This window comes from Hipposideros armiger, unplaced genomic scaffold (assembly GCF_001890085.2).
Source record: "Hipposideros armiger isolate ML-2016 unplaced genomic scaffold, ASM189008v1 scaffold_231, whole genome shotgun sequence".
Lineage (NCBI taxonomy): Eukaryota > Metazoa > Chordata > Mammalia > Chiroptera > Hipposideridae > Hipposideros > Hipposideros armiger.
In genome coordinates this window covers 815821-842512 of record NW_017731581.1, presented here as the reverse complement: position 1 = coordinate 842512, position 26692 = coordinate 815821, and the positions used below count along the sequence as shown (strand labels likewise).

Sequence of the window (26692 nt, the reverse complement as noted above, 5' to 3'; positions counted from 1 at the left end):
AAAGTCTTGGGTTTCTTCATTTGAACAATTACCAGGGTAAAAATGCGTAACTACTTATGACAAAGTCACTGGGGTTCGCTTATCATTGAGCCACATAAATACCTCCCTTCTTCCCGTCTCCCCCCACCCCCAACTCCCAGCAGAATACCACTTCCTTCATGATTTTCCAAAAGTAGGTACCTGGGAGTACCCCACTCCAGACCTGCACCCCAGGACTGGGCTGGAGCCAAAAGAGGCTCTACACCGACTATTGCACGCAACTTGACAACAAGGCCGCCCATGAGGCCAAGCCTGAAATCCCACCGGGAGGCTTCATGGCAGAGACTGTGACTCCCTGCCCCAGATGGAAATGAAAGTGGGGGAAGGGGAGCCGTTCTCCCATTCCTGCTCACCCCGTGAGAGCATCTGACTCTTCAGGGTTCCACCCCAGTCAGGAAGCAGAGGGCAGTCCCCGGGCAGGGCTGTGGACACAGTGGGGATTGCCTGAACCCCAAGTTCCAGCCCCAGCACTTGGCCGACTTGCTCCAGGCCTCTGGCCATTGACCAGCAGAGGGCGCTGGCGGCCGCCTCCGGTAAACCTCGAGGATGTGAAGTGGAAAGAACGGGAGGACCAACGACCCAGTACTGGGAAGCCACAGCCGCGGGATGGCGAGGGGCGGCCGGGAGGAGGAGGCTCGGACCCGGCCCTCATCCCGAGACGCGCCACCAACTCTCAGGGAAGAGCGGGCACACTACAGCCTCCTAGACTTGAGCCTGAAGAAACAGGAACTGCAGAAACCTTAGCCGGTGGACCGGAAGAAGAGGGGACGTGCTCCGTCTGCGCCAAGAAGCAACGAGCCAACCTCCGGCGTGCTCAGCCCCGTGGCCGGCTGTGAGGGCTGGGGTGGGGGCCTTGGGCTGCCTGTCACAGGGCAAAGGGCGAAGGGAGATGCGCCGCTGCACACACACATTCCAGAAAGAGACACCGGGTAACCACAAGAGCATTCTTTAAAAACACAAAAAACTGAGCGAATATATACAAAATACTGTCCATCTCTCCGAGGCCAACGGAGCGGCCCCCACAATGCTCCTGCTTCCTGGGCTTTCCTCCCGCCGTCCGGAGCGCGCAGCTGGCGCAGCCCAGCAGGCTGGTCCCCACGTGGCTCCGTTCCTGTCACTGCAGCCAGACTGAGCCCCAAGTCCCCCAAACAGCCATCCCCTGAAGACTCGCCGCACTGGCGGGCAGCTGCGAGTGGAGCGTCCCGCCGTCCTGTGTCGCCTCTCCCCGCCCCCCAGGATAACACTGCTTCCAGGACGTCGCTTGCGGCGGCTCCCATCAGGCTTTATGGGCCAGGAGGGTGGTCAGCTTGACCTTGCCATCCATGGAGGCAGTGAGGCAGGTGCCGCAGTCCATGGCTGTGCTCCAGTCCACGGTGACCACGGGGGCTCGGTGACCGCCCAGGCTCAAGCAGCTCTCCAGAGCCTTCTCCTCCCTGCCCAGCTGCAAGAGGACAGGAGAGAGGCAGCGGCGTGAGCAGGCACTGTTCACAAGCACAGCTGCTTTACCCACCAGACGGCCTGGAGCCTTGGGGCTGCTACCCCAACCGAGGATGTGCCCAGGCACACATGCCCACCTTTCCAGAAAGTCTCAGTTTAATTTCTTAGACCAGAAAATGCCTTCACTCTCCTGACGACAGTTACGCCTTCCCCTTAAGTAGAAGGAAAACAAGTCCCTGAAAGGCTCCAAAGTGAGAATTTTCTCTGCCACCTTTAACTTGCTGTGGCCCAGTGTCCCCTCACTGCCCACTGCTCTCTTCTAGTGTCACCACCACTCCCGGGCAGATCACACATCTGCTTCTTTGTTCTAGGTTTGCTCCCCCAGGGACGCCAGCTGCAGGAGGGCAGGATCTTGGTCAACTCCTGCAGTGTGGCCACCCTGCAGCACCCAGAACATGCTGGCACCTGCAGGCCCTCGATCGATGTCCAAGCATGGCTGTCATCCTTCCCATCAGCACCTGCGAGCCAGGACTCACACAGGGGTGCGGAATCGGGAGGTAACGAAGAAAGGGGAGCTGGGAGCAGACTGAAGAACGGTCCACCCAGCCACAGATAACCCCATGAGCAAGAGGCTCCCGGGGGCCTTCATGGGGAAAACATCTTTAAAAATCATAAATTGTTTACGGGTTATACAAATGGGATCTGAAGCTCATTATATTCCATTAAGTAATTACCATATTTGCCGGCGTATAAGACGACTCGGCGTATAAGATGACCCCCTAACATTTCCACTCAAAATACAGAGTTTGTTATATGGTCGGCTGTGTGCGATTTTGCGAGTGTGGTAAAATCGCATAACAGCAAAATCGCATAACAGCCGAGCATACACCCAGCAGCGCTGCTGATGCCTGAACGGTATGTGGAATGAAGTGGGCGGGCATCGGGAGGCCACTATGGCACGGGGCAAGCACTATGGGCAGTCTATCTGAAGTGTACCTGGCGTATAAGACGACCCCCCACTTGGAGGCATATTTTTCAGGGCCAAAAAATCGTCTTATACGCCGGCAAATACGGTATACCCCATTATCGGCATTCTAAAAATGATACAGAGAAAAAATGTTCAATCCATTAATCGTTATAGAGCAAATCCGACTGCAAATCATATAAATTGTTCAAAACAAATGACGAAGGCTGCATGATTAAAAATAAAATACACATACATACACACAACACAATAAATCACACAGAGAACGAAGAATAGCCTGTCTGAACCTCAACTTTTAAATAATAAAATAAAATTGGGCTTGTAAACAGAGAGCTCTTTACACTACGTCCCAATGGCAATCACAAGAAATTATGGAGCTAACTTTTAAGGACAGCGCGACAGCCACCGAAAGATCATAATCTGTGGAAAAGAGCAGCCTACTGAAGGTAACCCTGGATTTCCTGGGGCCACCTTCTGGGATCAACAGTCTAGAAGGCTCCTTCCTTCCCACCCCCAGCCGACCAAGGCCCGCCTTCCTTCTCCTCTGTGTCAGAGGCCTCAAATCCACAATGCCCCCCAGGGGTCTTCCCTGAGGACACCCCTTCCTCTGCCCAGACCCCTAACACTACACTGCCCCACAGCTGGGGCTCGCGTCTCTTTCTGAGTGTGAGCGCCAGGAAAGCAGGATCGCATTCTCTGGGTCCTGTGTGAACTCCAAGTCACGTGCCATCTGCTGACAGGCGCACCACCAGCGAGAGCGCAGAGAGCCCCCAGAAAGAGAACACCCCGCCTTGCACTCTTTATACTTAAAGACGAAGCACCACCATGGGCAAAGAGTGAACCTGCGGCTAAGAACTGAACTCACGTGGTACCGGAAATACACGCTTAGCCTACCACACAAATCCTCACCCCTTGTCTATTCGATAATACTTGTAAAATAGAAGACATTTATAATTTCATACAATTAAACAAAAAAGGGACATGAGCCAGAGAAGCTCTGACATGAGAATTACAACAAACAGATAAACTGAGGGACAAAACAAAGTGGACAGCTTACATCATGGTTTGACAAATCCCACCCCCAGATTTCCATCTCAGTAATGGGTTGTAACATCCTTGACCCATACAACTGCCAATAGTAAATCTATACCAGATTAGAGCAATTAACACCACTTAAATGTTTACTTTTGGGGGCATGTTCCCCCAAACCTACACACTTCCCAATCCTTCTCCCTATTTCTGTAATAGGTATGATTGCCAAGGATCAGCGATAGAGTCTTGTCGAAGGAAAGTGAATGGAGCATGGGGTGTCATGCTCTGCCCCCACTCCTGCCCGCTCTTCCTGAGCTGAGAATCAGCCCCCTGCCTGGGCTGCAGCCAGAGGCTTCAGGCTTCTCCGTGGCCACGCAGACGGGGACAGGGACCAAGGCCATGCCCAGCCGGGCCCAGCCCTCCAGGGAGGAAGCCCCCTGCCCACCACAACACCCCCAGGCACCTTGTAGATGACGCCCCCGGTGGCAGAACATGTCAGCATGTAGTTTCCCTCTGAGTCAAAAGCGAAGAGCCGGCCCCGGGGAACTTGAACTTGCTTGTAGCCACTGTAACCGGACAGCACGAAGGGCCCCGTGGCGTCCGCAGGGAGTCCGTACTCAGACACCTTCAGGCCACTCTTGTGGATGTTCCACTGGATGAACTGCAACCACAAAGCACAACCAGGGTGTTCTCTCCACGGGGCTGGCCTGTGAGCAGGAGTGGGGCGGCCCCCAGCGCAGGGCCGCCAGGAAAGGGGATGCGATGGCCCCAGGCCCATCTCTTCCCAACGCCATTCAAGCATTTTTTAGGGAAGAAATCCTATTAAAAGAGTCAGCAACCTCGCATCAAAGTCTGAACTTTCTCTCTGGCCTGACCCCAGGAGGTGGAAAGGGCGGGCAACTGCCTTTGCGTGGATTTCTATCTCTGAGGCGGGGGAATGCTTCAAGCGACTGTTTTTGTTGTTGTTGTTGTTGTTGTTATAATATTATTATATTATTAGGGTTAGAACCCAACTAGATTTTTCTGACTTAGGAGCAAAGTAGAAAGGACAAATTCCAAATATACTTCCAGTTTCTTAGCAGTGCAATCAACTGAACACGAGCGATGTAGTTATACACATAGCTTCACATACTGTAGTGTGTCTACAGTCCTTTAGCCTGCCCCAGGGACAGGCGACCTGGGTGTCACTACCTGGTCATGAGAATCCTACCCAAATAAACAGGAAGTCAGGCTTGAATTCAAAAGTCCCTTCCCATAGTTTTCAAATGAAGACTCTATTTTGGAATTATTGTTTTCAAATGGACAATACAGGTAAATGGTGTAAAATCCGAAGGTACAGGAGGGTGTACATGAAAAGCAAGTCTTTCTCCCAACTCTGCCTACCCCAGCCCATCTGCCTTTCCAAAGATCCTGCCACAGAAGCTATCTGGGGCACTTCTGCTTATTTTGCCCCGCCTTCCTTTTCACGTTTCTTGCCTCTGCTCGGGCCTGTATGTACTGCCTCTGGGAAGCGGCCCCCAGCCCCCCGGCCAACTCCACATATCCACGCTGGGACCACCCAATGGCCAAGCTCACCAAAGCACGTCCCAGCCCCGAACCCAGACCCCATTGCTCCACGCACAGCGGAGTCAGTCACGCTCGCTACCACAAGGAGGAAGAATTTGGGTACTCCCCTTTCATAAGGACAGCCAGCTCCCACTGAACTCTTTTAAACCTCACAAAGATCCTGAGATTGGTTACTATTATTATCCCTATTTTACAGATGACGAAACTGAGGCAGGGAGAGGCCCAAGGCTACAGAGCTGGTAGACGGCATGGCCAGTGTGTAAACCCAGAGCATCAGGCTTCTCCGGTACTCACTGGACCCTCAGATGCCTAGGCCAGAGGAGGGAAGCTCTGGACCCGAGTCCCGACCCCGCCTACCTTCCCGTCCTCGCCGATGCTGTACACCGCATTCTCATCGTAGCTGAACTCCACGGAGCAGACCTCCCCGCAGTGGGCCTTCCAGCTCATAGCGCACTCGTGCTGCTGCATGTCTGAGACAACGAGATGCTGCTAAGAGTCCCGCCCGGGCCCTGGGGAGTCCACAAGTCCTTCCAAGGAGTCTCTGTAACGTCCCACCAGGGGGATCTGCTGAAGATCAAGTCCCCAGAAACATCTCAGGCCCTCTGACTCAGAGTGTCCAGGGACGGGCCTGGCATGGGGATCTGTAAACAGCATGCTGATGATTCTGACGCATGCTGTTCTAACGTTCTCACGGGGAGAATGAACAGGCCACACCAAGAGGACTGGCTGGCATTCCTCTCGGCGCTCACTCAGGCCATGAGGACTCAGATGAAACAGCTCAAGATGGAAGGACTGCTAGGCTCCACCCTCCCTCTCTCGTCCATCGACCCTGATCATGTGCAAGGTGACTCGAGGGGTTTGAAAACAGCAGACTCTGACAAAAGTGAAGCTTGGCTAAGAGTCTTGAATTAGGATTTTGCCTCTAGTCCAGCCGGCAAAAATCCAGCTGTCTTTGCTGCGACGTTTAAGGAGGGACCCAGGCCTGCCATGAGCCACTTGCTTACCAAACAGCCGGATGACCCCGTCCGCCGCCCCTGTGACCAGCAGGTTCCCGTTGTGATTGAAGGCTGTGCAATTGATAGCAATGGGTTCTGGGTCCAGGGAGAACTGGAGCTGGACAAAAAAAATACATACATTTTAAAATGTAAGAGAATAATAAACCAAAATTCAAGACAAATTCATCTGAAAGGGGGAAGGAGGCTGAGATTAGGGAGGGGCACACAAGAGCATAAAAAGCACTGGTAATGTACCATGTTCAAACTGTGATGGTATAAAAAACAAACAAATAAATAAACTGTGATGGTTCAAAAAACAAATAAACTGTGATGGTATAAAAAATAAACAAACAAACAAATAGTGATGGTATATAGGCGCTTATTTTATGGCTTTTCTTCCATACACCTATGATTTCAATACTCTTTTGTATGTATTCAATATTTACTTAAAAACTTTTAAATAGACATAAAATCAAAAATCACGGTAACTGTCTTAGAGGCAAATAAAAAGATCAAGAAGGACCTACTTAAACTGGGCTGTACAAAGGAAAGCATCTAAGAGATGCTGGAGACAGATGTTTACCAGACGGATTGCGATCAGAACCTTCTAGAGAGGGGACAGCACGCAGCGAGGGCCGGGGGCTGCAGGGTGAGGAAGGCAGGAAATACCAAGAGTCTGGAGCAGTGGGGCGGGGCAGAACATGTGGGGCGGGGCAGAACATGTGGGGCGGGGCAGAACATGTGGGGCCTCTTGGGAATGTGGATGGGACACCTGGAAGAGCAGGAAGGAGCGTAGGTGCTACAGTGCGTGCCTGTCCCCTGGGTGGTGGTGGGGAGGACGGTGGGCAGGTGGGCGCCGTAGGCGAGGTCCTGCAGCTGTCCAGCTCAGAGGCACCAAAGCGCGGGGCTCAGTGTGCCCGTGGAAACGCGGAGAGGCGGTCAGCCTGGGAACATGTTTTGGAAGTGGAACTGACAATGTTTGCTCATGGACTGACCGAATAGGGTGAGGAAAAAGGATGGCCCAGAAAGGCACCCAGTTCTTGAGGAAGACACATTTGCCAAGATGAGAACTAGAGAGGGGGAACAGGTGTGGCAGGGCGCGGTGGTCAAGGGTTCAGGTGTGGCCCCGATGGGCGTGAGACACCCCTGAGACTTCCAAACGGGAAGAAACACCATGTATAAGAAACACCACTTATTCAGGCAGATGCAAACTGACCACCTGGAACACAGCCCACCTGTAAGACAGGGACCCTGCAAGCGTCCAGGAACATCAGGAAACAATCTGTCTCAGCATACAGGCCACACCACGTTCAAGCACCAAAGCTAATTTTAGTAAGAAACATCACTGCCCTTTAAACAGATAAGTTTAAACATCATTTAATCTCCCCAGGGCTTAGGGCCACAGCTGCAAGCATCTATTTCTGCTCTGGGTGGGAACGGGTCCTCAGTTCCTGGTTTCTCAAGGCATCGTTGGCTTTCACATGGCTCATATTCACTTTTAAGAATACGTATGTGTCCTCACTACCTCTCGCTGCTGCTCTAATTTTTACGCAATTCTAAGTTAACAGGGAAGCAGAAGGAGACTCCAGTTGTCTCCTAAAAACTAAACCTCTCAAATGCATAATACTAAGTGAAAGAAGCCAATGGGAAAAGACTGTAGGATTGCAACTTGATGACATTTTGGAAAAAGCAAAACTATGGAGGCTGTACAAAGGCCCGCAGCTGCCAGGGGCTGAGGACGGACAGATGAACCGGTGGAGCACAGAGGATGTTTAGGGCAAGTGAACACACCCTGTATGATTCCATAATGGAGGATACATGTCACTATACATTTGTCCAAACCCACAGAATGGATAACACCAAGAATGAGCCCTAATGGAAACTATGGACATTAAGTGGCAGTGACATGTCAGTGTAGGTTCATCCATGGTAACAAATGGACCTCCTGGAGGGGGGATGCTGATAGTGGCGGAGGCTGTGCCTGTGTGGGATTAGGGGGTGTAGGGGTATACGGGAAATCTCTGTACCTTCTTCTCAATTTTGCTGTGAGCCTAAAACTGCTCCAAACACAAAAAAGTTTTAAAAAAATTAAGTTTAAAACGTTTAACAATAAGCCACGAGGGCCCTCTACCTAGTAGGCTCCGGGTGACTTCTAAACTTGCGGCACAATTCTGAATGACTTAAGCTGCTAGCAATCTACCCAACTAAAGTATTACTACTTTTCAATACTTAAACTTTGCAATTTCCTCACAAATAAAAATCTGCAGAGACCAAAGCAAAGAGAGGGAAGAGGCTGAGAAATAGAGGGGAGCGTAGGCTGTGTTGCCCTCCTGGGGGTGGGTGACCACACCCACGGGGGAGGCCCCACCTGCTGCTTCATGGTTTTCGTGTCCCACAGTAGCAGCCTGCCCGGAACCTGGTTAGTGCCCTTGCTGCCAATGTCCGGCACCGAGAAGTCCACCTGGGGCGGGAGGCTTGGGGCTGCGGCCGAACAGACGAAAGAGGCCCCATTGGGGCTGCACGCGAGAGACAGGATCCTGCAACACACGTGGGGCTGGGTCAGCACTCTGCCCGCCCACAGAGGAAGGAAGAACCTCGCTCTGAGGCTGGGTCCTGCTCTGGGAGATGGGACCATAGGCTCAGCAAAGGCCCAGGCCCCACAGAGCACAGTGAAGGGCGTGGCCTCCAGCTCACCTGGGCATGTCATCGTTGATGCTGATTTCACAGAGATTCTTCTTGGCTTCCGTGTCATAAAGGCGCACTGTCCCCACACCACTGCCCAGTAAGAGCTGGAATGAGAAGGGGCGGGAGGTGCAAAGAACAGCGCGGGGTCAGGCTAGTCGGGCCCATTCCTGTGAGGTACAGGTCTCAGGAGGCTACAGGGGTGAGGCCCCCTGCACTCATCCAGGTAGTTCAGGGGAAATCTGGCTAAAATGGACCTCATTTAAAAATCCAATAGAGACATCAGAGCTGACCTGGAACAGAAGTAAAACCACAAACAGAATCTGTGGATGGGAGAGAGGTAGCACCTCAGATACACCTGGAAATGCTCTGGCCGATTCAATGAGATGCCCTGTTCTTTCCTCCGTTTCTGTTAGTTTTAAATCCCTGCTGTTTCAGCCCTTCCTTCTTGCTCCTGATCTAGTCACCACCACCTCCTTCGGTCCCGACCCCGGCTGGTCACGGGGCCTGGTGACTGCCCCATTTGCGTGTTCTGGAGACAGCTCTGTCTCCGGGCCTGTAAAGGCCCCCAGAAAAAACAGAGAAGATGCTATCCTTGCCTTCGAGAACCTGTGATTTATTTTGTAAAAAGCTTCAAAGATAATAATAAGTACTGCCAGGAGGAGGCACGAGAAGCAGGTCTGAGGGTATCCCCCAGGAATACTACCCATATTACAACCTCAGCATTCACTTGGCCAATTAACATTGGTATAGGGTATACCCCGAGACCCTAATACCATAAGGATAAAGCCTACAGTTGTCAAAATTATTAACAAACAAGGCTTGCCCCTGAGGCTACCTGTTATGATTTCTCAAAGTGGAATATAATGAAAGAAAAAACTACAAATCAACTTTACCTCCTTCACTACAAAGCCTACTTCAAATATTAAAGTCCAGAAGGAAAAAGAACTGTACTATTCCTGGAGGCACTCAGACCCGTGGGAATCACAAAATAAGGCACCGCCCCACCAGCCTCAGCGGCTTCCCCTGGCCCAGACCCTGGCAGGGGAGGGGGGGAGGTTAGCAGCAGGAGGGGGCAGCTGGGAATGTGCATGGTGGGTTGTTAGAAATGAGGACAGATGACAAGAGCTGATGGGGGAGAACGGGAAGTAGGCCAATCTCTCCAGGGGCAGAAGGAAACGCGAGCCAGACCTCCACACACAGGAGGAAGCCCTCCGCCATCTGACTGGAGGGTGTTCTCCAGGTCACCCGCAGCCTCATTTCAATGCTTGTTAATCCAGTCACCTCCCTGCTGCCCTAATAGGAGCCTATAGGGACAGTCCTGGATGTGTGGTCCCCGAATTCCCAACGAGAGAGAGAGGGAGGGAGTGGGTCGGGGTTGGCTGCCTCAGCTCAGCCTGTGGGGCCAGACCGCTGGTGGGGAGCCCTGGGGAATTCTTCATAGACCGCAGAGCGAGCAACAAGGCACGAAGTCACTCACCAGCCTGTCCCGCTTGGTGGCCCACTCTAAAGAGAGCAGCGGCGACTTGGAAATGGAGGACGCTTTGGTCTGCATGATGGGGTTAAAGGACCACACTTTGATGACCCCGTCTACGTCTAAGCTGGCGACCCTCCTCCCGGAGCAGTCCACTCTGAGACGACAGAAAGAGGGAAGCTGTTAGCATCCTTGCCTTAGTCCGTCATCCTCGTCAGCTAATTCAGATGATTGCTTTTCTGACTCTCCAACTGTTTAAAAAATAGTCGCTAAATGCCTACACTCCAACGATGAGTGTGGGCTATTTCTAGAAATACTTATTCCTTCATTTGTCCAAAGATGACTTAGGAAGCACCTATTATGTGCTGAGCCCTCGGGTAAACATTGGGCATAGAACAATGGCACCTCGGACACGCGCAGTCGGGCCTGGGAGCCTCCTTGGCCCCACAGTCCATCAGGCCGGCATAGCAAGGAGCCCAACTACCCTTTGAACATAACACTCTATGGGGTTTCTTCTTAATATGAGTAAGTAAAAACTAGTAAATCATAAATATTTACCTAAAAGTACCAATGTAAAGCAAATGAAAACTGAGTGAGCTTTAGAGAGTTCAAATAAAAGGTAACTATTCCTCCAACTCAGCGCGCCATGGTTAGAAGGACAAGAGGCTAACAGGGCCAATGGCAGCTCCAAGCAGGACCCCCGAGCCCTCGGCAGCTGTCCAGCCCTCTGACTCTTGAGGGGCGACCATGGCCCTTTGGGGACTAGCCCGCTTTCCACACACCCTGCCGGCCACACCTCACACGCACAGCCTGAAAGCCCAGGCTCCCGGGGAGACCCGCGCCCGACCCGGTCAGTGCTCTGTGCAGGCCCCCAGTCTGCACCCACCTGCAGTGCATGATGGACGAGTGGTGCTCCCCGTATTCCTCCTGCCCCAGCACAATAAACGGCTGCTCGGGGCGGACCCCGCCGCCCTCAGGGCCTGCGGTGGCGGCTCGCGTCAGCGGCTCCAGGGCCTCCGCGTGGGGCTCTGGGCAGGGCTCTGCCTCCGGGCCACTCGCATCGGGCTTCTTCTCTGCACTCTGGGCAAGCAAAGTGGCGACAGGTCAGCTGTGACAGGTCTGCGCCGGGCCCAGCCGTTCTCCATGGTCGGGAAACACCAGGACAGCTGGGACACCAGGCCGAAGCACACTGAGGGAGGTTCTAGAAGAAAGAGCTGTGAACTGCGAGCAGCCCCCAGCTCACCCAGGAGAGGTGGCACCTGCTGCACTGGCGGCCCCTTCCTGGGGACCTTGATCATCCCATGAGCCCTGCTGAGGGAGCAGTGGGCCGTGGGCGCCCCCGCCCTGTCACAGCTGACGGGACTCAGGACACACACAGCCTTGCCAGGCCAGGCCTATGATAATGAAAATCAGTTAGTGTGCCAGGCACTGTGTGAATAGGATTGACTCTCTCACTTAATCCTCCCCAAGCCCACCTGTGATCCCATTATTAACCCTGTTTTATAGCTGTGGAAACTAAAACTGAAAGCAGAAGCTAAATAATTTCCCAAGGTCAAGAGCTGGTAAGGGAAGGATTTGGATGTGAAGCCAGGTTGGTCCGACGTGAGCCTGGCCCCTCACCATGGCAACCAGCCCCTCCTCGGGAAGGGGCAACCAAGAGATGGTGGCGACTGGCCAGGCATAAAGATAGAGGCCCAAGAACAGCAGCAGAGCCAGAGCAAGGCCTGGTGCAGAGGGCACCCCACACACCCTGCCACCCTGGGGGTCCACTGCGACCTGTCTCTGCCTCCTGATGCACTAAGTGTCGGCCACCCTGATTACCACCTGCTCCCCCAGGCGTAACCAAGGCCAGGGGCATCAGTAAGGTGCTCTCTGCCACCCCTGAGGCTCCCATAAGCACTCCTCAGGGTCACAGGAAAGGCAGTTCTGCAGTAAAAGAAAGAAATATGTACAGAGGAAGAGCATCCTCCAGGCTCAGAAAGGTGCCTTCTGGGAGTGGCCGAGCTCAGGCACGTCTTTAATCCTGTAAGATCGGAGCGTTAGGGGCCCATTACCGTCAGACGGGGGCCAGCACAGGGCTGGGAGTCAGCAGCAATGCCTTGAAAATGGGCACGTAGCTCCAGTTAGGAGAGATCAGTCAACAAGGTGACAGGCAGCACATCCCTTGGGCTTTTGCCTTCAATCAGAGTGTCTGACGGAAGTGGAGGCAGCTTACCAAGAAAAGCATCCCCTGACCCATGCTCAGCAGTGAGGGGAGTGCCAGGGCTCAGCATGGCAGGGGCCTGGGTCACAGCATGACATTGTGTGGGCATGCGGCCCTCGAGGCAGCAGCTTCAGGAGATGGGCCTCAGGGGGTGCAGGAGAAAAGGATCCTGTGATCAAGCAAACCTGGGGGATTCTGGGTTAAACCAAGGGCAACAGGTCTCTATCCCACCGACAGTGACATGCTAATATTAACAAGCAGAGTTATCCTCAGGGATGGACGCAGTATGCAAGGGGTCCCCAACCAGTTTAATCACAGAACTCATCTTGTGGGGACACTTGCAGTTGGCACTTTATGGCCTCTATTTAGAAAAATGCCACATCGAGAAGAGGGACCACGAAAGAGCCAAGCAAAACATGAACAAAACCACCACAGTGAAAGCAGTTAAACCCAGAGCAGGCCCCACACCACCCCATCTCCCGCGGCCCTCCAAAGCAGCCATGTGGATGTCTCCGCGCGTGCGTGGGACGCCGAGGACAGGCCGTACCTGCAAAGTCAGGGACAAAAGTTCTTTCCTCTCCTTGCCATGATCCTGCAGGCGCCGCTGCCGGTGCTGCGACCAGCTGGACTCGCCGGAGGTCAGTCCGCCGAAGAGGCCCTTCCCGTCCTTGGGTCCGCATGCAGGGTCCTTTGCCTTAGCGGTCTGGAGGACGAGACACCAGGCTGTGAGAAGTCTCTTCTGTCTGTGCCCACGCCATGACACCTGGGCCAGGCAGGGAGCAGCCGCCAGGGAGCGGCCTGTCTACCCAACAGCTGCTGAGCACGTAGTTACAATGCTGCTATCTCGGCTGGTGGGCAAGGTCAAGGGTGGGAAACATAAGCTGGTGGGAAACACGCAGGCTGGACCTCCATTCCGTCCTCAACACCCTGTCAAGAGGGGACAGGCGGCCCGCACTCCTCAGCCTGTCATCTCTGTCACCAGGAGGTAGGTATACATGTATCTCCTTGACCTGATCTGAACAATTAACTTTAATTGTTGGGGAGGAGATCAGCGCTTATTAAACCATGATTATGAAGCAGTCAGGCCCTGCACTAGGTGTTCTCAACATTCACAAGCAACAATAATGTGTTTGGGCAATACAAAAAAAAAAAATGTATGCAACATACAATCACCTCTCTGGAGGGAGAAAGAAACACAATACTCTCTCCTGTTTTGGGAGAAATGTATGACTAAGCCAGATAATGTTAACAAATATTGAGGTATTTGGAAATGATTCCTAGGTAACCAGAAAGTCTTAACAGAAATGGTTGGAAACTTAAGAACCTTTGAGAAAGATGAACTGCACAGACAAGAAACTGGCTCCTTATCATAACAAGAGTGATAAAGTCAACCAAGGTGATTCAGTGATCCCCACTGCACCCCCATGGAGAGAAGCTTTTCAATTTAGAGCCTTTATCAAGGAGCTGCCACCTCATCACCATTCCTGATTATCTGGCTGGGATCTCTTTTTCTGATCTTATCCCCACAAATAGTGAAGGTCAAAACAGCCCCCATGCTTTCATACTCTCAGCAAAGGACTATGGATGCAAACGGCCACTCAGATTTGAGACCAACCTCCTTGCAAGCCATTTATATACCCGACCTAAATCAAGAGAAAAAAACTCCCCCAAAGTCTACTTGTCACTCTCTAGTTCCTCTCCTTGTTATTTGTTGTGTTAACACTAAACAATTTAAGATGATTAATACAGATTCCTTGGGACCCTGGAGCCATGTCAACAGTTAAGAAATTCTAAAGGACTGGAACCTCACTGTGGCGGGCCCACAGGGTATCTGCTTATTTTTGGTTTTCTGACTGAAGCAACCTCCAGGGATACCTACTTATGCTCATAACAGGTGCTGCTTCTAGGGCAAGTACTTGATTCTCAGAATTCTGGCTTATTTGGGGAGCAGTAGGGTTCATAGTCAAGATAAAAGAAACAATCTAAGAAGAAAACCAATAATTACAAGAATAGCACCAGTATATATTACTCATTGAAGGTTAACCATATGCAGGCAGCACGCTGAAAACTTTACAAACATTCCCTTAGAGATGAGAGCATTATTTTACGATGAGGAACTGAGGCTTAGCGAGGTTAAGTAACCTGCTCTCCACAGGAATAACTTGAAAGACCTGAAATTCCCATCCAGGTCCGACATCAAGCCCCCTGCTCTGAGAGGCCTGAAGAGAGCAATACATGAAGGGAGCACATGGAAGAAAGTGACACTGGATAAAAGAGGTAAAAACGTCATAATCCTGAGGCTAAATAACATAACCAAGATAAGGCCCCTCTTGGGGCTCTGGCCATTCCTGAGAAGTACCCCATGGCCCACGGAACACTGAACAGGTTCCACAGTTTTAGAAAGTGGAAAAAGGCTTCTCTTACCTTCCCAGAAGCAAAGGCTGATGGACTGATAACAGAGGTGCTGAGGTAACCATGGCACCCTCACATGGTCCTCAGGCAGGTGCGCCCACTCTCTGGGGTGTGATCCAGGGTGCCAGCCCTCATTACACATATCCATTCATTCCTCCCCATATCTACTGACCCAGAGGGCAACTTGCTCAGACTAAAGAATTCCACAAGGGTAGCTACACTTAGACAAAACAGACTGTAAGCCAAAGACTGTAATAAGAGACAAAAAGAAGGTCATTATATAATGATAAAGGGGTGAATTCATCAAGACGATATAACAGTCATAAATATACACACGCCCAACATCAGAGTACCTACATATAAAGCACATATTGACAAATCTAAAGAGAGAACTAGGCAGTACAATAGGGAACTTCAATATCCCACTTTCAACAACGGATAGATTATCCAGACAGAAAAGCAATAAGGAGACATTGGACTTGAACTACGCCTTACACCAGACAGACTTAACAGACATTTATAGAACATTCCATCCCAAAGCAGCAAACCACGCATTCTTCTCAAGCACACACGGAACATTCTCCAGGATACAGTGTATATTAGGCCACAAAACAAGTCTTAATAAATTTAAAGATTTAAATCATATCAAGCATCACAACGGTATGAAACTAGAAATCAACTACCAGAAGGAAATTAAAAACTTCACAAATATTTACAGATTAAATAATATGCTACTGAACAGTGGGTCAAAGAAGAAATCAAAAGAGACATCAGAAAACATCTTGAGACAAATAAAAATGGAAATACAACATGCCAATACTTATGGATGAAGCAAAAGCAGTTCTAAGAGGGAAGTTCATAGCAATAAACACGTACATTAAGAAAAAAAAAGAAAGATCTCAAACAATCTAACTTTACACCTCAAGGAACTAGAAAGCGAACAAATCAAGGCTAGTCGAAGGAAGAAAATAACAAAGATAAGAGGAGGAGTTATGAAACAGACTAAAAAGACAACAGAAAGGATCAATGAAAACTAAGACCTGGTGTTCTTTTTTAAAGAAAAAAATAGACAAACCTTTAGCTAGACTTACCAAGAAAAAAAAGAGGCCTTAGAAATGAAGAACTCCAAAACATGTCTCCAAAAGCTCTAACATTTTGATGGAAGAGACAAAAGAACTGGCAGTTGAGGCCGTGTTTGTTCTCTGACTCAAAGGTGGCCGTGGGAATTCCACAGCTAGCTAGGTAAATAGTGGGGAGAAGAAAGAAGGAAGATCGGTGTCCTGGGGTGATAGTTGTTTTCTAAAAGAGTGGGATCCTGGAAAGTGAGGAACTCTCCCAAAGCCTGGAACCTGCAGGTTTGACAGATTTCTCAACCTGACCAAGAGATCTTTAAAATGGATATTTGAGAAAAGGGGAAAGAACCCAGATAACATAGCGTCCATGCCCAGGGCAAGTACACACACCACAGGGGAGCCTCCCTTGGAAACAGAGGTGGGAAAGGCTACAGAGGGGAGACAGACACTCTTGTTCTCTCCTTACTCATCCACCGCACCTGATAAATGGTGGCTTTCCTTTCTCAGCGCTTGGCGTTAAGAGTGCTCAATTCATTTGGCCCATACTTAACATGGACTTCAAATTCCTCCAGCTGACACCAAAGCCACTTGTAACACAAACCCGGTAAGGACAGAAAATACAATATTAAGAAGCACAAGGCAGTGCTTCCCTCACAAGTCAAGACGGCAAGGAAGTTGTCATCAGGCTGGGGGCTGGTCAGTATTCCAAAATGAAAACGCAAACAGACATTAACAAAAGGCACTACAACAAATTAGGAAGAACTGCCTTTATAATGAAAGGGCAGTTTATACGAAGAAAGCCATGGACCTAAGTGTGACCTATCAGATCTTGCTTAAAGAGAGCTTTTCCTTAAACTTGTATCTAAGTTATCTACTAAACAAGGTTGAACAACAGAAATAATGTGCTAAAAGCTGATGAACACAGCTGTCCACAGAACACTTTTATAAATAACCTAAGGTAAACTTGTGTCTAGCTACAAATATGTGTAACTTAAATAAACATTCACTGTGACATAACCAGTAATTGAAAGTTTTATTTTAAGAGCAAACGTCATAAAAAGCTTCTTGGATTCAGGTAACATTGCAATGGTCCAAGTGATATCCAGTCATACTCCATCATAATCTACCTGTCTCCGACAGGTCAGAAGAGCTATTTTAACCAATATTTGACCATTTGACCTCCTCCCTTCTCACTCTGGAGAAGAATATAAATTAATTGTCGGTGGCCTGAATAGAGCTTGCTGGGCAGTCATCCAAATGGGGCAGGAATTTGATGTTCCGGTAATTTGGTGTCCCCTGAAGCAATAAAGCCACGCAAAAGACAGGCCCTCGTAACAGAAATTACAGAGGGAAGGACAAGGAAGAAGACTCCCTTTTCCCCATCCTGCTAAAACCCACAGAAACAGCCCCAAGGACAGCTGTTCTTACCACTGAAGTCTCAGCAGCTACAGGGTAATTTGCTACTATAAGAGTTACAAATACAGAAGGTTTGTGGATGCTTTGCTTTACATTGCAGCCAATTAGAGGTTATCGCTACAGTAACAGTTAATTCCCACTTGCAGTCCCGCCCCGGAGTTTACTGAGTGGGTGTGCAAGGAGTGAAATTACGGCTGGAGGGAAAGAGGGAGTCAAGTGCAGGCTGGGTGAGCCTGCTGCTGAGGTGCCCTCGGGGGCTACTGTAACAGAGATCCCAGAAAAGCCTGGGAATTGTGGTTTTATAGCTACTTCCATTCGTGTCTTTTTATTTATTTATTTTTTAACATTTGCCTCCGGATTCAGATTGAAAGCACAGAGAAAATATCACCATCTAGTTTGCCATCTATAATGCTATGACATTTCAGCAATAATGACAACGGTTACATCGACCAACAACAAGGGGACAAAATGCCGATGTGATGGAAATTTGTGGGGGGTTGGGGGAGAGAATGAACAGAGAGTGCTTTGTGTGGAAAAGATAGGAAGGGTTGTCCTAAAACAAGCCTTACTCTATGTAGTTTCAGAAGGCAAAGCTAGTATCGGCGAATAAAACTTATAGAGAGGTTTCTACTAACAGCTTTCTAAGAGGCCAATGTTCCCACATTGACAAGCCGTGAGTTCCTCATCACAGGAGGCAATCAATGAGAGAACACGCTCCTCCACTCAATAGGAGGGTAAGCCAGATAGATGACCTTTAAACTTGCTTCCAATTCTAAAATTCTGTGATTTCCTTGAGCCTCAAATACACTAGTTATTTTTAGAATTGGAGCATCAATGATGAGTCTAATTAATAAATTGATTTAAAAAAAAAGTGACTCAACCACTGGGTTTTTCAGATTGTAGATATTTGTGGTCTCCATTCAGGAAATAGAAAGAGGGCTACCTTTGCTCTGTTAACACACCACATGGTGACCCGAGCTTTGTTTGACTATTGTAGAGACAAGGTAAAGAATGCCTGCTGTAAATTACACACTCTTACCCTCATCTCTGGAACATGAACTTCACAAAGAAGTCCTTGACCCATTTCAACCTCACCGTATGACACGTCATGCTGGAACACATAAAGGGCAAGGCCACAGGCTTCACCCCAAAGAGCCCATCTCTGTGTTTTCATTTTAAGTTAATACAACTGAATTGCATCATTTCACGCACATTCCAAGGGACCCAACATTCCCCTACATCATTCATGACACTTATAAAACACTGCACGGTGAAAGAGATCTCTCAAAGCAAACAGTGAAACTTACTCAGCCACATTCCACATAATTTTAAGGTTCAAATTTCACAAAAACAGTCATGGGAGTAACCACGATTGCTTTTTGACTCATGGCTGCTGAGGCTTCTAGTCGTTTTGCACTGCTGGCATCCTGGATCTCAGAGCTGACCCGGGGACCCATGGAAGCCAGGACCTTCACAAACAGCTCCTACTACTGAAATGTACTGGATCTTATAGTCTGCCGGGCATTTGCCAAGGGCTCTTACATCAGCTCACTCAATTCTCCCCTAGGAAGTAAATACTGTTATTTAGGATCATCCCAAGCAACCTGGAGTGAGTTTAAGCCACCTGAGCAAGGATGATAAGCCAGGAGCCTGAGCTGACAGCACGGTTGCCTGACCCCGAAGCCCCTGCTCTTTCTCACCCGGGGTCCTGCTCAGCACCTGTACTTCCGCAACACTGCACCCGAGTGCTAAGAGCCCCACGTCCCGATGACAGCCTGGGGCTGACCCCTGCCTTCCTGATGCCATCAGCAGCTGCTCCATCACATGCCGCTGTTCTAAAGCCCAGAGTGGCAGGAGAGGGAGGCAGAGGCTAGGATGACTTACTTTATCTGTAACTAATATATTAAGAGAGAGCAATACAGTGTAACGCTGGGTCTGTTAAATTTTCACTTTGGCAGGCATTTCTGACAGCAATGAATTCTGACCATCTCTGGAGGAAAACTACTCAGTGAGAGCCTCACCAGTGTTGGACATAAGCCGGCATAAAGGAAACTCTGCAAGCTTCTATAAAAGTGAGAAAAGAGTGAAAATCCTTTGCAGAATCAGTAAATCCCAACTTGTAAAAGAAACATATTGGTTCAGAAGTAACTCTAATTTGCTCTTCATCTACACACTATTTTATATCACCAAAATTTCAAAATTCCAGAACTGCCTGAGTCACCAAATCACACTCAGAAGCCCTGAGAAAAGGGGAGGGATTTTTCAAAGCATACTTCTTCTCACTGCCACCCGCCCCTTTGCCTGCAGAGTGTCTCGGGCTCCTAAGAGCAGGCCCAGGAGCGCAGGCACTGGTCAGGGTGGCAGCACGTGGAAGGAGGAGAGAAGCCCTCTGGGTGAGACCTGGGTCTGAGACTGGCACTGCCCTTCGCTGGCACACACACATCTGTCTCAGTCTGCCTGGAACACATGCAGTTCCAACAGAGGGGAGGATGGAGGGTGGGTGAAGCTGTTAGTGGCCTTTCCTCCTATTCCCTCAGTTCCTCCCCTCTATTCTTATTTATATTCTCACCCTGCAGAGCCATCACTTGTCTCTGAGGCAAAGGCAGGGAAGGAGAAAGATAGGGGATAAGATGTGAATTTCAAATCTCAGCAGCATACCAAAGCAAGCAGTCCTGAGGGGAAGGCAAACAAGTTTCCACTTGACAAGTAGGTCTGGAAATACAGTCAGATGTCAGAGGCAAGCGTTCGAAAGGAGAGGCTTGGCCCTTACCTGACTACTGATGGGCTCTTTCCTGGCAGAGCTCGGAGCCTGAGGGGGACCCTGGGCAGGTGACAACCTTGAGGGGCTCTTCTTACTCTGAGGCAGCAGTGAGGACAGGAAGCCCACACGAGGTGACTGGGAGAGGGAAGTGTTCCTCTGGCTGCACACCATGGCTCTGGACAAGCAGACACAACACGAGGTCATTGGGCTGCAGGGGACCTGGCAGAAGCTGGAGCACAGGGCTGCTGCCAGGCTGTGGGCAGCGCCAGTGACCAGGGCCTTAGCCAGGGTCACACACCCGAGCTTGGAGGCAACATTATCTCGGTTCTCTTCCTTGTACCAAGGGGAGCCGGCAGCCCGTCTGGCTCTCCTGTGAGGGCCTGGTAAAGCTCAGAACCGCGCTGTCCAATAGCCACGGGCCACACATGCAGCTGAGCACCTGAAATGTGGTTAGTCCGAGTCACAGTGTGCTAGAATACACACTGGAATTCAAAGCTCAACATGAACAAGTGTCCAGTATCTCAAAATACTCTGTTTATATTCATTACGTGTTTGGAATGATAATCTGGATATGCTGGGCTAAACAAAACATGTCATTAAAATTAACTTCACCTGTTTCTTTTTACTTGTTTACATAGCTAAAAATTTTTAATTACATTTTGGCTTGACTTTTATTTCCATCAGACGGCACTAGCGCAGAAACTAGAGCGGTTTCACCTGGTGGGGGATTTGGCCGTGTGCAGGTCTGGAATCTGTCTGGGTTTGCCTCCTGACTCACCACTCACTGTGACTTCTCTGTGCCTCCATTTCTTCAACTGCTACTATTGTTATCATCCACTGGGTCTTCTGTTTAGCTGGCTGCTTTTCTAAGGTCACTCAAATCCCTCTCCCCCAAATCTGCCTACCTCTTCAAACCCTCCCAGGGGAGCACCTGTCCAACCTGCGGATGACAATCTTTTCAACCATGAGGTGCTACTTTCAATGCACAGACGCTTGCCCAGGCTCTAGAACAGCGGCTGCGTTTATGTAGCCAGGCTGGGCACACCTGGATGTACAGGCCCCTGGCAGAGCTCTGTGGTTCCTCCTCCCTCTGGGCAGGCTCCAAGGCTGGGACGTGGGGAACAACTCCTAGAGGACCTCAAAGGCCAGGGGACCTTGCTCAGAAAGCTAGGAAGCAAGAACAATGAAGGCCAGGAGGCTGTCTGGCCATTCTGCATCTCCAGGGGCAGGGGGCCCCAGCGAGGGTGCTCCCCAGCTGAGAGCACACGGGACAGACGGGGCAGGGGGCGTGGCCCTCCCAACTGTCAGGCGAGGCGCACACTCACAGTTCCGAGTCCCCTAGCCGGTCCATGTTGGAGACATAAGGAGGCAGCTTGTGTTGGACCACGGCCTGTTCCTCTTCCGGCTGCTGCTCCTCTTTCTTCAGTCGGTGGAGTTCGGCTTGCAACGCAAACAGCTACACAGGAAGGGGCCGAGCTAATCAGCGATCTCACCTCGTCTTCCCTCACATCCAACACCCAACCTCACTGGCTCCAGAGACCACTGGCCCCTCAGCCCCAGGATGCCCGTCTCACTCTCTGCTCACTACGGATCTGAAAAATGGGCACGTGGCAGCTGTGACTTGACTACAGTGAGGTGATAAACTAAAAACCGTTAGATATACAAACACCAATGTTGTTTGCTTCCCTTTTATCATTTGACTTGCTTCCTCCTGACCTCACTGAGATAAACAGCTCCACCCAATCCTGCTTTGCTCTTGGGAATCTACAAAATCAGACTTAGGAACTCTCACGGAAAAATTGTTTTAAATGAAGTTCAGCATTTTTGACCATTACCAGCCTGAAGAAAATTATACCCACACCCAAAACTCAAGGATCTTAAACCCCCAAACCTAAACAGATTATAACCTTCCTTTTTCTGAAAAATCTCCCTTTTTCTGAAGACATCTTAATTTCAAGGATACATAAATATTCCCCAGGAAAAATGTAAAGACAAATGTGGGTCCCCAGGCTCTACCATTTCACCAAACTAGAGAAACAGAGCTGAGCAGAGCAATTAAATTATATCTGCGCTGTGAGCAACACAGATGTGATAATGCATGGGAAAGGACTGGGGGCACAAAGCAGACATATGCAACGGGTGAGTTGCCAGGAGGCATGGATGCATGTCGTCTTTTCCCTCTTAAAAGTCCATTGCTGTTACTAGGTGTTCATGTTATACACACGTGCCTTAAAATATGAACCTCGCCTCTGGTTTTCAGAGCCTGCCACAGCCACCCAGTCCAACACTGACTTTCTGGTGACTCACTTTCACCGGAGACCAGTGCTTTCCTGTACTGAATCAGCCCTCCAGTGCCACTACCTAATTTCATACACGGAAAGCAGAAGTGCTTCCCAGGGAGAGGGCAGGCTCAGGACCGACCTTCTGGCGCAGGATTTCATTTTCTTCTTGAACCTGGTTGGTCCTCTGGCACTCCGCATCGAAGTTCAGGATCACGGGAACTGGTGCACAGAGTTAAAGAATAAGCCCGCCTGGGAAACGATGAAGAGTCCTTCCGGAACTCGTGGCGCAGCAGCACCTCCCCCGGACATGAAACGTGGGGGACGGAGTCCAGACTCGGTGCCGTGAGCTCTTCACAGCTTTATGCAACAGTCTCTCCCTGGGGGCGAGGCCTGGCCTGACTTCATTCACGCAGACTCACAAACACGTGACAGTCTGCCTGGCTAGCCCACAGAGAGGCCATGAATCAGTGCTTTTTCCCCAAGACCAGCAGTAAAGAGCTGTATCCACTGGGCTTCACAGCCAGTCTAGGCTCCAGGGACATTTAGCTGAGAGCGGGCCCAGGGGCCAGTGGCTCCACAGCCATACTGCCAGCTGCTCTACCAGCTGGACCGAAGGCTCCGCCCTGTGGCTTTCCCCTCCCCAGGTTGAACCTCTCCCCAGCAAAGGTTTAGACTGAAGAGAGCGCTTTCTGCAGACTGCATAGCCACCCATCACCCCATGAGCATCCCTGACGTAGGACAGACCCCCACGGTGTCTGTCTTTCCCAGCCACCGCTGCTTCAGTCAGAAGGAGTACAAAGCAGGCAGGGCCTCAGTGCCGGGGAAGGGAACTGCGGCTCGAATGTGCATGCCCTAGTTTGCAGGGCAATGTCTGGCACTGAAAAGACCTGGAGTGACATTTTCAGTCTCCCTAGAGGGCCTACCCATGTGGTCATGCCATAAGCACCTCCGGGCTGAGGTCCCTGTTGGTTTCACCTGAAAGCCCTCAGGATGAAGAGCAGCAGCAGGGCAAGGAAAAGGTAAAGCTGGCAAGAGCAGAATTCACACTCAGGCACAACACAAAAGGAAAGGGCACCCTTCCTGCCTCCACCCAGAGGCCTCCACAATGCCCCCCTATCAGTGACTCGCCAGGCAGCCCCAGTCAAACCAGACTCCCTTCTCCTGCCCTAGAATTCCAGCCTAGAGAGCATAAGCAATGGGTGATGTCCCCGCCTTAGGATCTCAGGCTTTCCAGGACAAAATGGTAAATGTGGTAGGCTGTCAATTCTTTACATTCTCTCTTTCTCTCTTAAATAACCACACATATATTCTTAAAGATGCTGTGTTTTCTGGCAAGTTGAAGAGCACTGAGGTCACTGCCAGAGAGAGCGACCCAAACACTAACGCAGGAAGGACGTTCCAGCCCAAGAAGTGTGCTCACCTGTTACCAAGTCCCAACAAAGGCAAGTGACATCCTGGCACAGAGAGGGTGCCCTCCAGGATGGCCGGTTTCGCGAAGCAGCAGCCACCTTCTAATCCCCATGTCTGCAGAGACAGGCCCTCCACCCTACTTAAGGGCTCGTCTCAGAGCCCAGCACTAGCACCCCACTGCTACATGCATGTCAGCTATTACTTCAGCAGCAGAGTGTCACAACTAAGATTTATGATTCCCTGGCCTGCTGACAAAAATAACCACAATCTGTCGAGCCCCCTTGACATGACACATGGCAATGACCCATGGGCATTCTGTAGAAGAAAGGATTGCAGCAAGAGCAGCAGCCGCTGAGCTCGCTGTCTGGATGCCTCAGACCGGGCCCACCGCCCCAGGCAGCTGAAAGGATATGCATGCAATGGAACAGGACACTCAGGAAGTTGTGTAGGGACACAATGAAGGTGTCGGCCCATTGTCGAGAAAAGTAGGTAGCAAAGGTGGGGTTGGTGTCTGGGGATGGCAGGAAGGGCAGGACAAACCAATCCTTCCACTCGGCCTGGTTCTGGAGCTCCGTGGCTTGCTTTGCAAAGAACTCCTGAGCCTTGTCATTTCTGTTTGTCTGCCAAGACACAGAAGAGGTAGCAGGGAGAGGGAGGAGACAGAAGTCCAGAAGTAAGAGACTTCATCACTGCACACAACAGAGAGCCTCTGGCTATCAGCCTCCTAGGTAAGTGGCCAAACATGATTGACAAACTCTATAAAATAAAGGCAACTGTCAGTCTTGCTTCACGTCCCTTGTAATTTCAAAGAAGCTGGTTTAAACGGAAGTCCTGGGGATAGATGCAACCCAAAAAATTCCTAGTTGATTTTCAAATAACCTAAGTGACTTATTTCTCCCAGGTCAGCTATAATCTTTATTAGTCAATCTTTAACCCAGCTACTTACATTCTTTAAAACACCACTCAGGCTTACGTGCTTAAAACAAGAGGGGAAATAGGAATGAGGAAGGCAAGTCAGATGATCCACAGATGAGAAGGGAAAAAAGAAAAAAAAAAGTAGGAAAACAGTCAAAAATAATTTGCACTGTGACTGTTCCACCCTTTCCCAGAGCAACATAGAAAGTCCTCTTGAGGGCTAAAAAGGAATTCTATTTCTGGGTTAAAGAATGTGCTCTACTCAGAAATTGCTGAACCGACATGCACCTGGATTGTGTAGACGAGATAAAAGCGGAACAGACTGGTTTTCAGCTTGTTGATGGTGGGTCTATACATATCCTCCAAACGGCTAAACAGCCGGCGCTCCAGGTAGCTCCAATAATCCCGCAGGGCAGGCAAGTCATACACCTGCATTAACTGCTGCAGCTGGTCCACAATCTTGTCCACCTGGTGAGAGAAAGAGGGGTTGGAGAAGACGGTGAGGGACGAAAGGGAATTCTCTCCACTCCACAGAGTTAAAACAGCTTTTTCCTCTTGCTGTGGCTTCTAGGTGTTAATTTCTTTTTTTTTAACTTAGCAATCTATAAAACTCTCAAAACATTCTAATGTAATAGCTTTGAAGTTGTTTTCTCATGTTAGAGATGTAGTGTGACCCTCTAGCAAGCGTAGAAATTTCAGGTATAAAAATACTGATTCAGGAAGCAGGAGATCTGGGCCAGATCTTAGATCTGCCTCTGACTGACTTAACCAACTTGGCAATGTCACTTCAACTCTCTGGTCTCAGTTGCCTAAGATTGCAAAAAATAAAAAAAAAGGGAGAGCGAGACAATCTCCACAATCTTCCTCCCAGCCCCACCATTCCAGGATTTCAAGGCTCATGGTGAGATGCACTGACCAGCCCCTTCAAGTCATCCAAGCACCACCAAAGCCCTTGCAAACTGCTGAGAGTGTCAGCCAAAGAAGTCCCCTCCTTGCGAGGAGCAATCACACCAGACTTTTCCAAACCAATCTGAAAAAGGTTTTGGATACTAATACCAACCCAGCACCCCTGTCTCACAGATCAGGACACTGAGACCTGGAGAGGTGAAATGCTTGGCTTTTGCCACTAAGTAGCTACTAGCTTTGGCAAGACAAGAACCCAGGTCTCCTAGCTCCCCTCCAGCACTCTTGCTGCTAGCTCACTGCCTCACTCAATTCACCTGCTAACACCAATCGAAGCCAGCAAACGTACGCGCAAATCACACCGGGAAAAAGAAAAGTCCAACAACTTCTCAACAGAAAATCAAGTCTTAGAGCAGGGGAAGTATATAACGTGTTAAAATGTGCATCGAGGTCTGCCTCTGCGGCTGAAGCAAAATTGCCAAGGAATCACTGACAAGGCCGTTTGAAATAAACACTGCGGCTACTTGAGCCCAATTAACACTTTGGGCTGCAGACCCCTTTGCTCCCAATGCCGTCGGAAACTGTAGAATATTTATGTTGCCAAAACTCAACCATCTACCCAGCCTTGGCTCCTAAAGCCTCACTTCCATCCTGGCCAACCACTGGCCAGCACCTGCTGCAAGGCTGGGATGGAGGGACGGAGCCCTGGACCAGGAGTTAGGACACCTGGACTCCAGCCTCGGCGATGCTCCTGACTCGCTGGGCAACTTCAGGCGAGTCATGTCCCCTCTCAGGGCCTCAGTTCCTCGTCTGTCAAGCGAGGGCCCGACACACTGAAGTCGAAGGTCCCCCAAGCGCGGTGACAGCGCCGCTCCCGCCCCGGAGGGCAGTGCTGGAGAAGAGCCTGATCCGGGCTCCCTCCGGGCCGCCTCTGCCCACGCCGCGCCCGCCGGCCTCTCACCCGGAACCCCTTCTCCTTGTCCGCCTTGATCTCGGCGTCCAGCTGCCGCAGGGTGTACGTGAAGCCGCGGAAGAGCAGGTACTCGCGGACCAACTCGTCAGTGCGCTCCACGGCCTCCGCCATCGCTGCGCCAGCGCCGTGAGGGT

At 50.3% G+C, this 26692-nt stretch overlaps 1 protein-coding gene across 2 annotated transcripts; it reads right to left on the bottom strand.

The window, feature by feature from the left end:
- Positions 1-968: 968 nt before the first annotated feature.
- WDR91 (WD repeat domain 91) lies at positions 969-26686 on the bottom strand. Of its 2 annotated transcripts, none has more exons than XM_019654786.1 (15): positions 26547-26686; positions 24971-25150; positions 24180-24387; positions 22497-22579; positions 21401-21531; positions 20085-20250; positions 12961-13116; positions 11097-11290; positions 10217-10367; positions 8749-8843; positions 8423-8591; positions 6064-6172; positions 5417-5529; positions 3957-4154; positions 969-1480 (listed from the first exon to the last, which is right to left on the bottom strand). In XM_019654786.1, exons 1-15 carry the CDS (start codon positions 26667-26669, stop codon positions 1316-1318), a joined length of 2241 nt encoding a protein of 746 aa, XP_019510331.1. In that variant the 5' UTR covers positions 26670-26686; the 3' UTR covers positions 969-1315. The 2 variants fall into 2 exon arrangements, with proteins under 2 accessions (XP_019510331.1, XP_019510332.1); XM_019654787.1 differs by having other exon boundaries at positions 22497-22576.
- Positions 26687-26692: the final 6 nt, after the last annotated feature.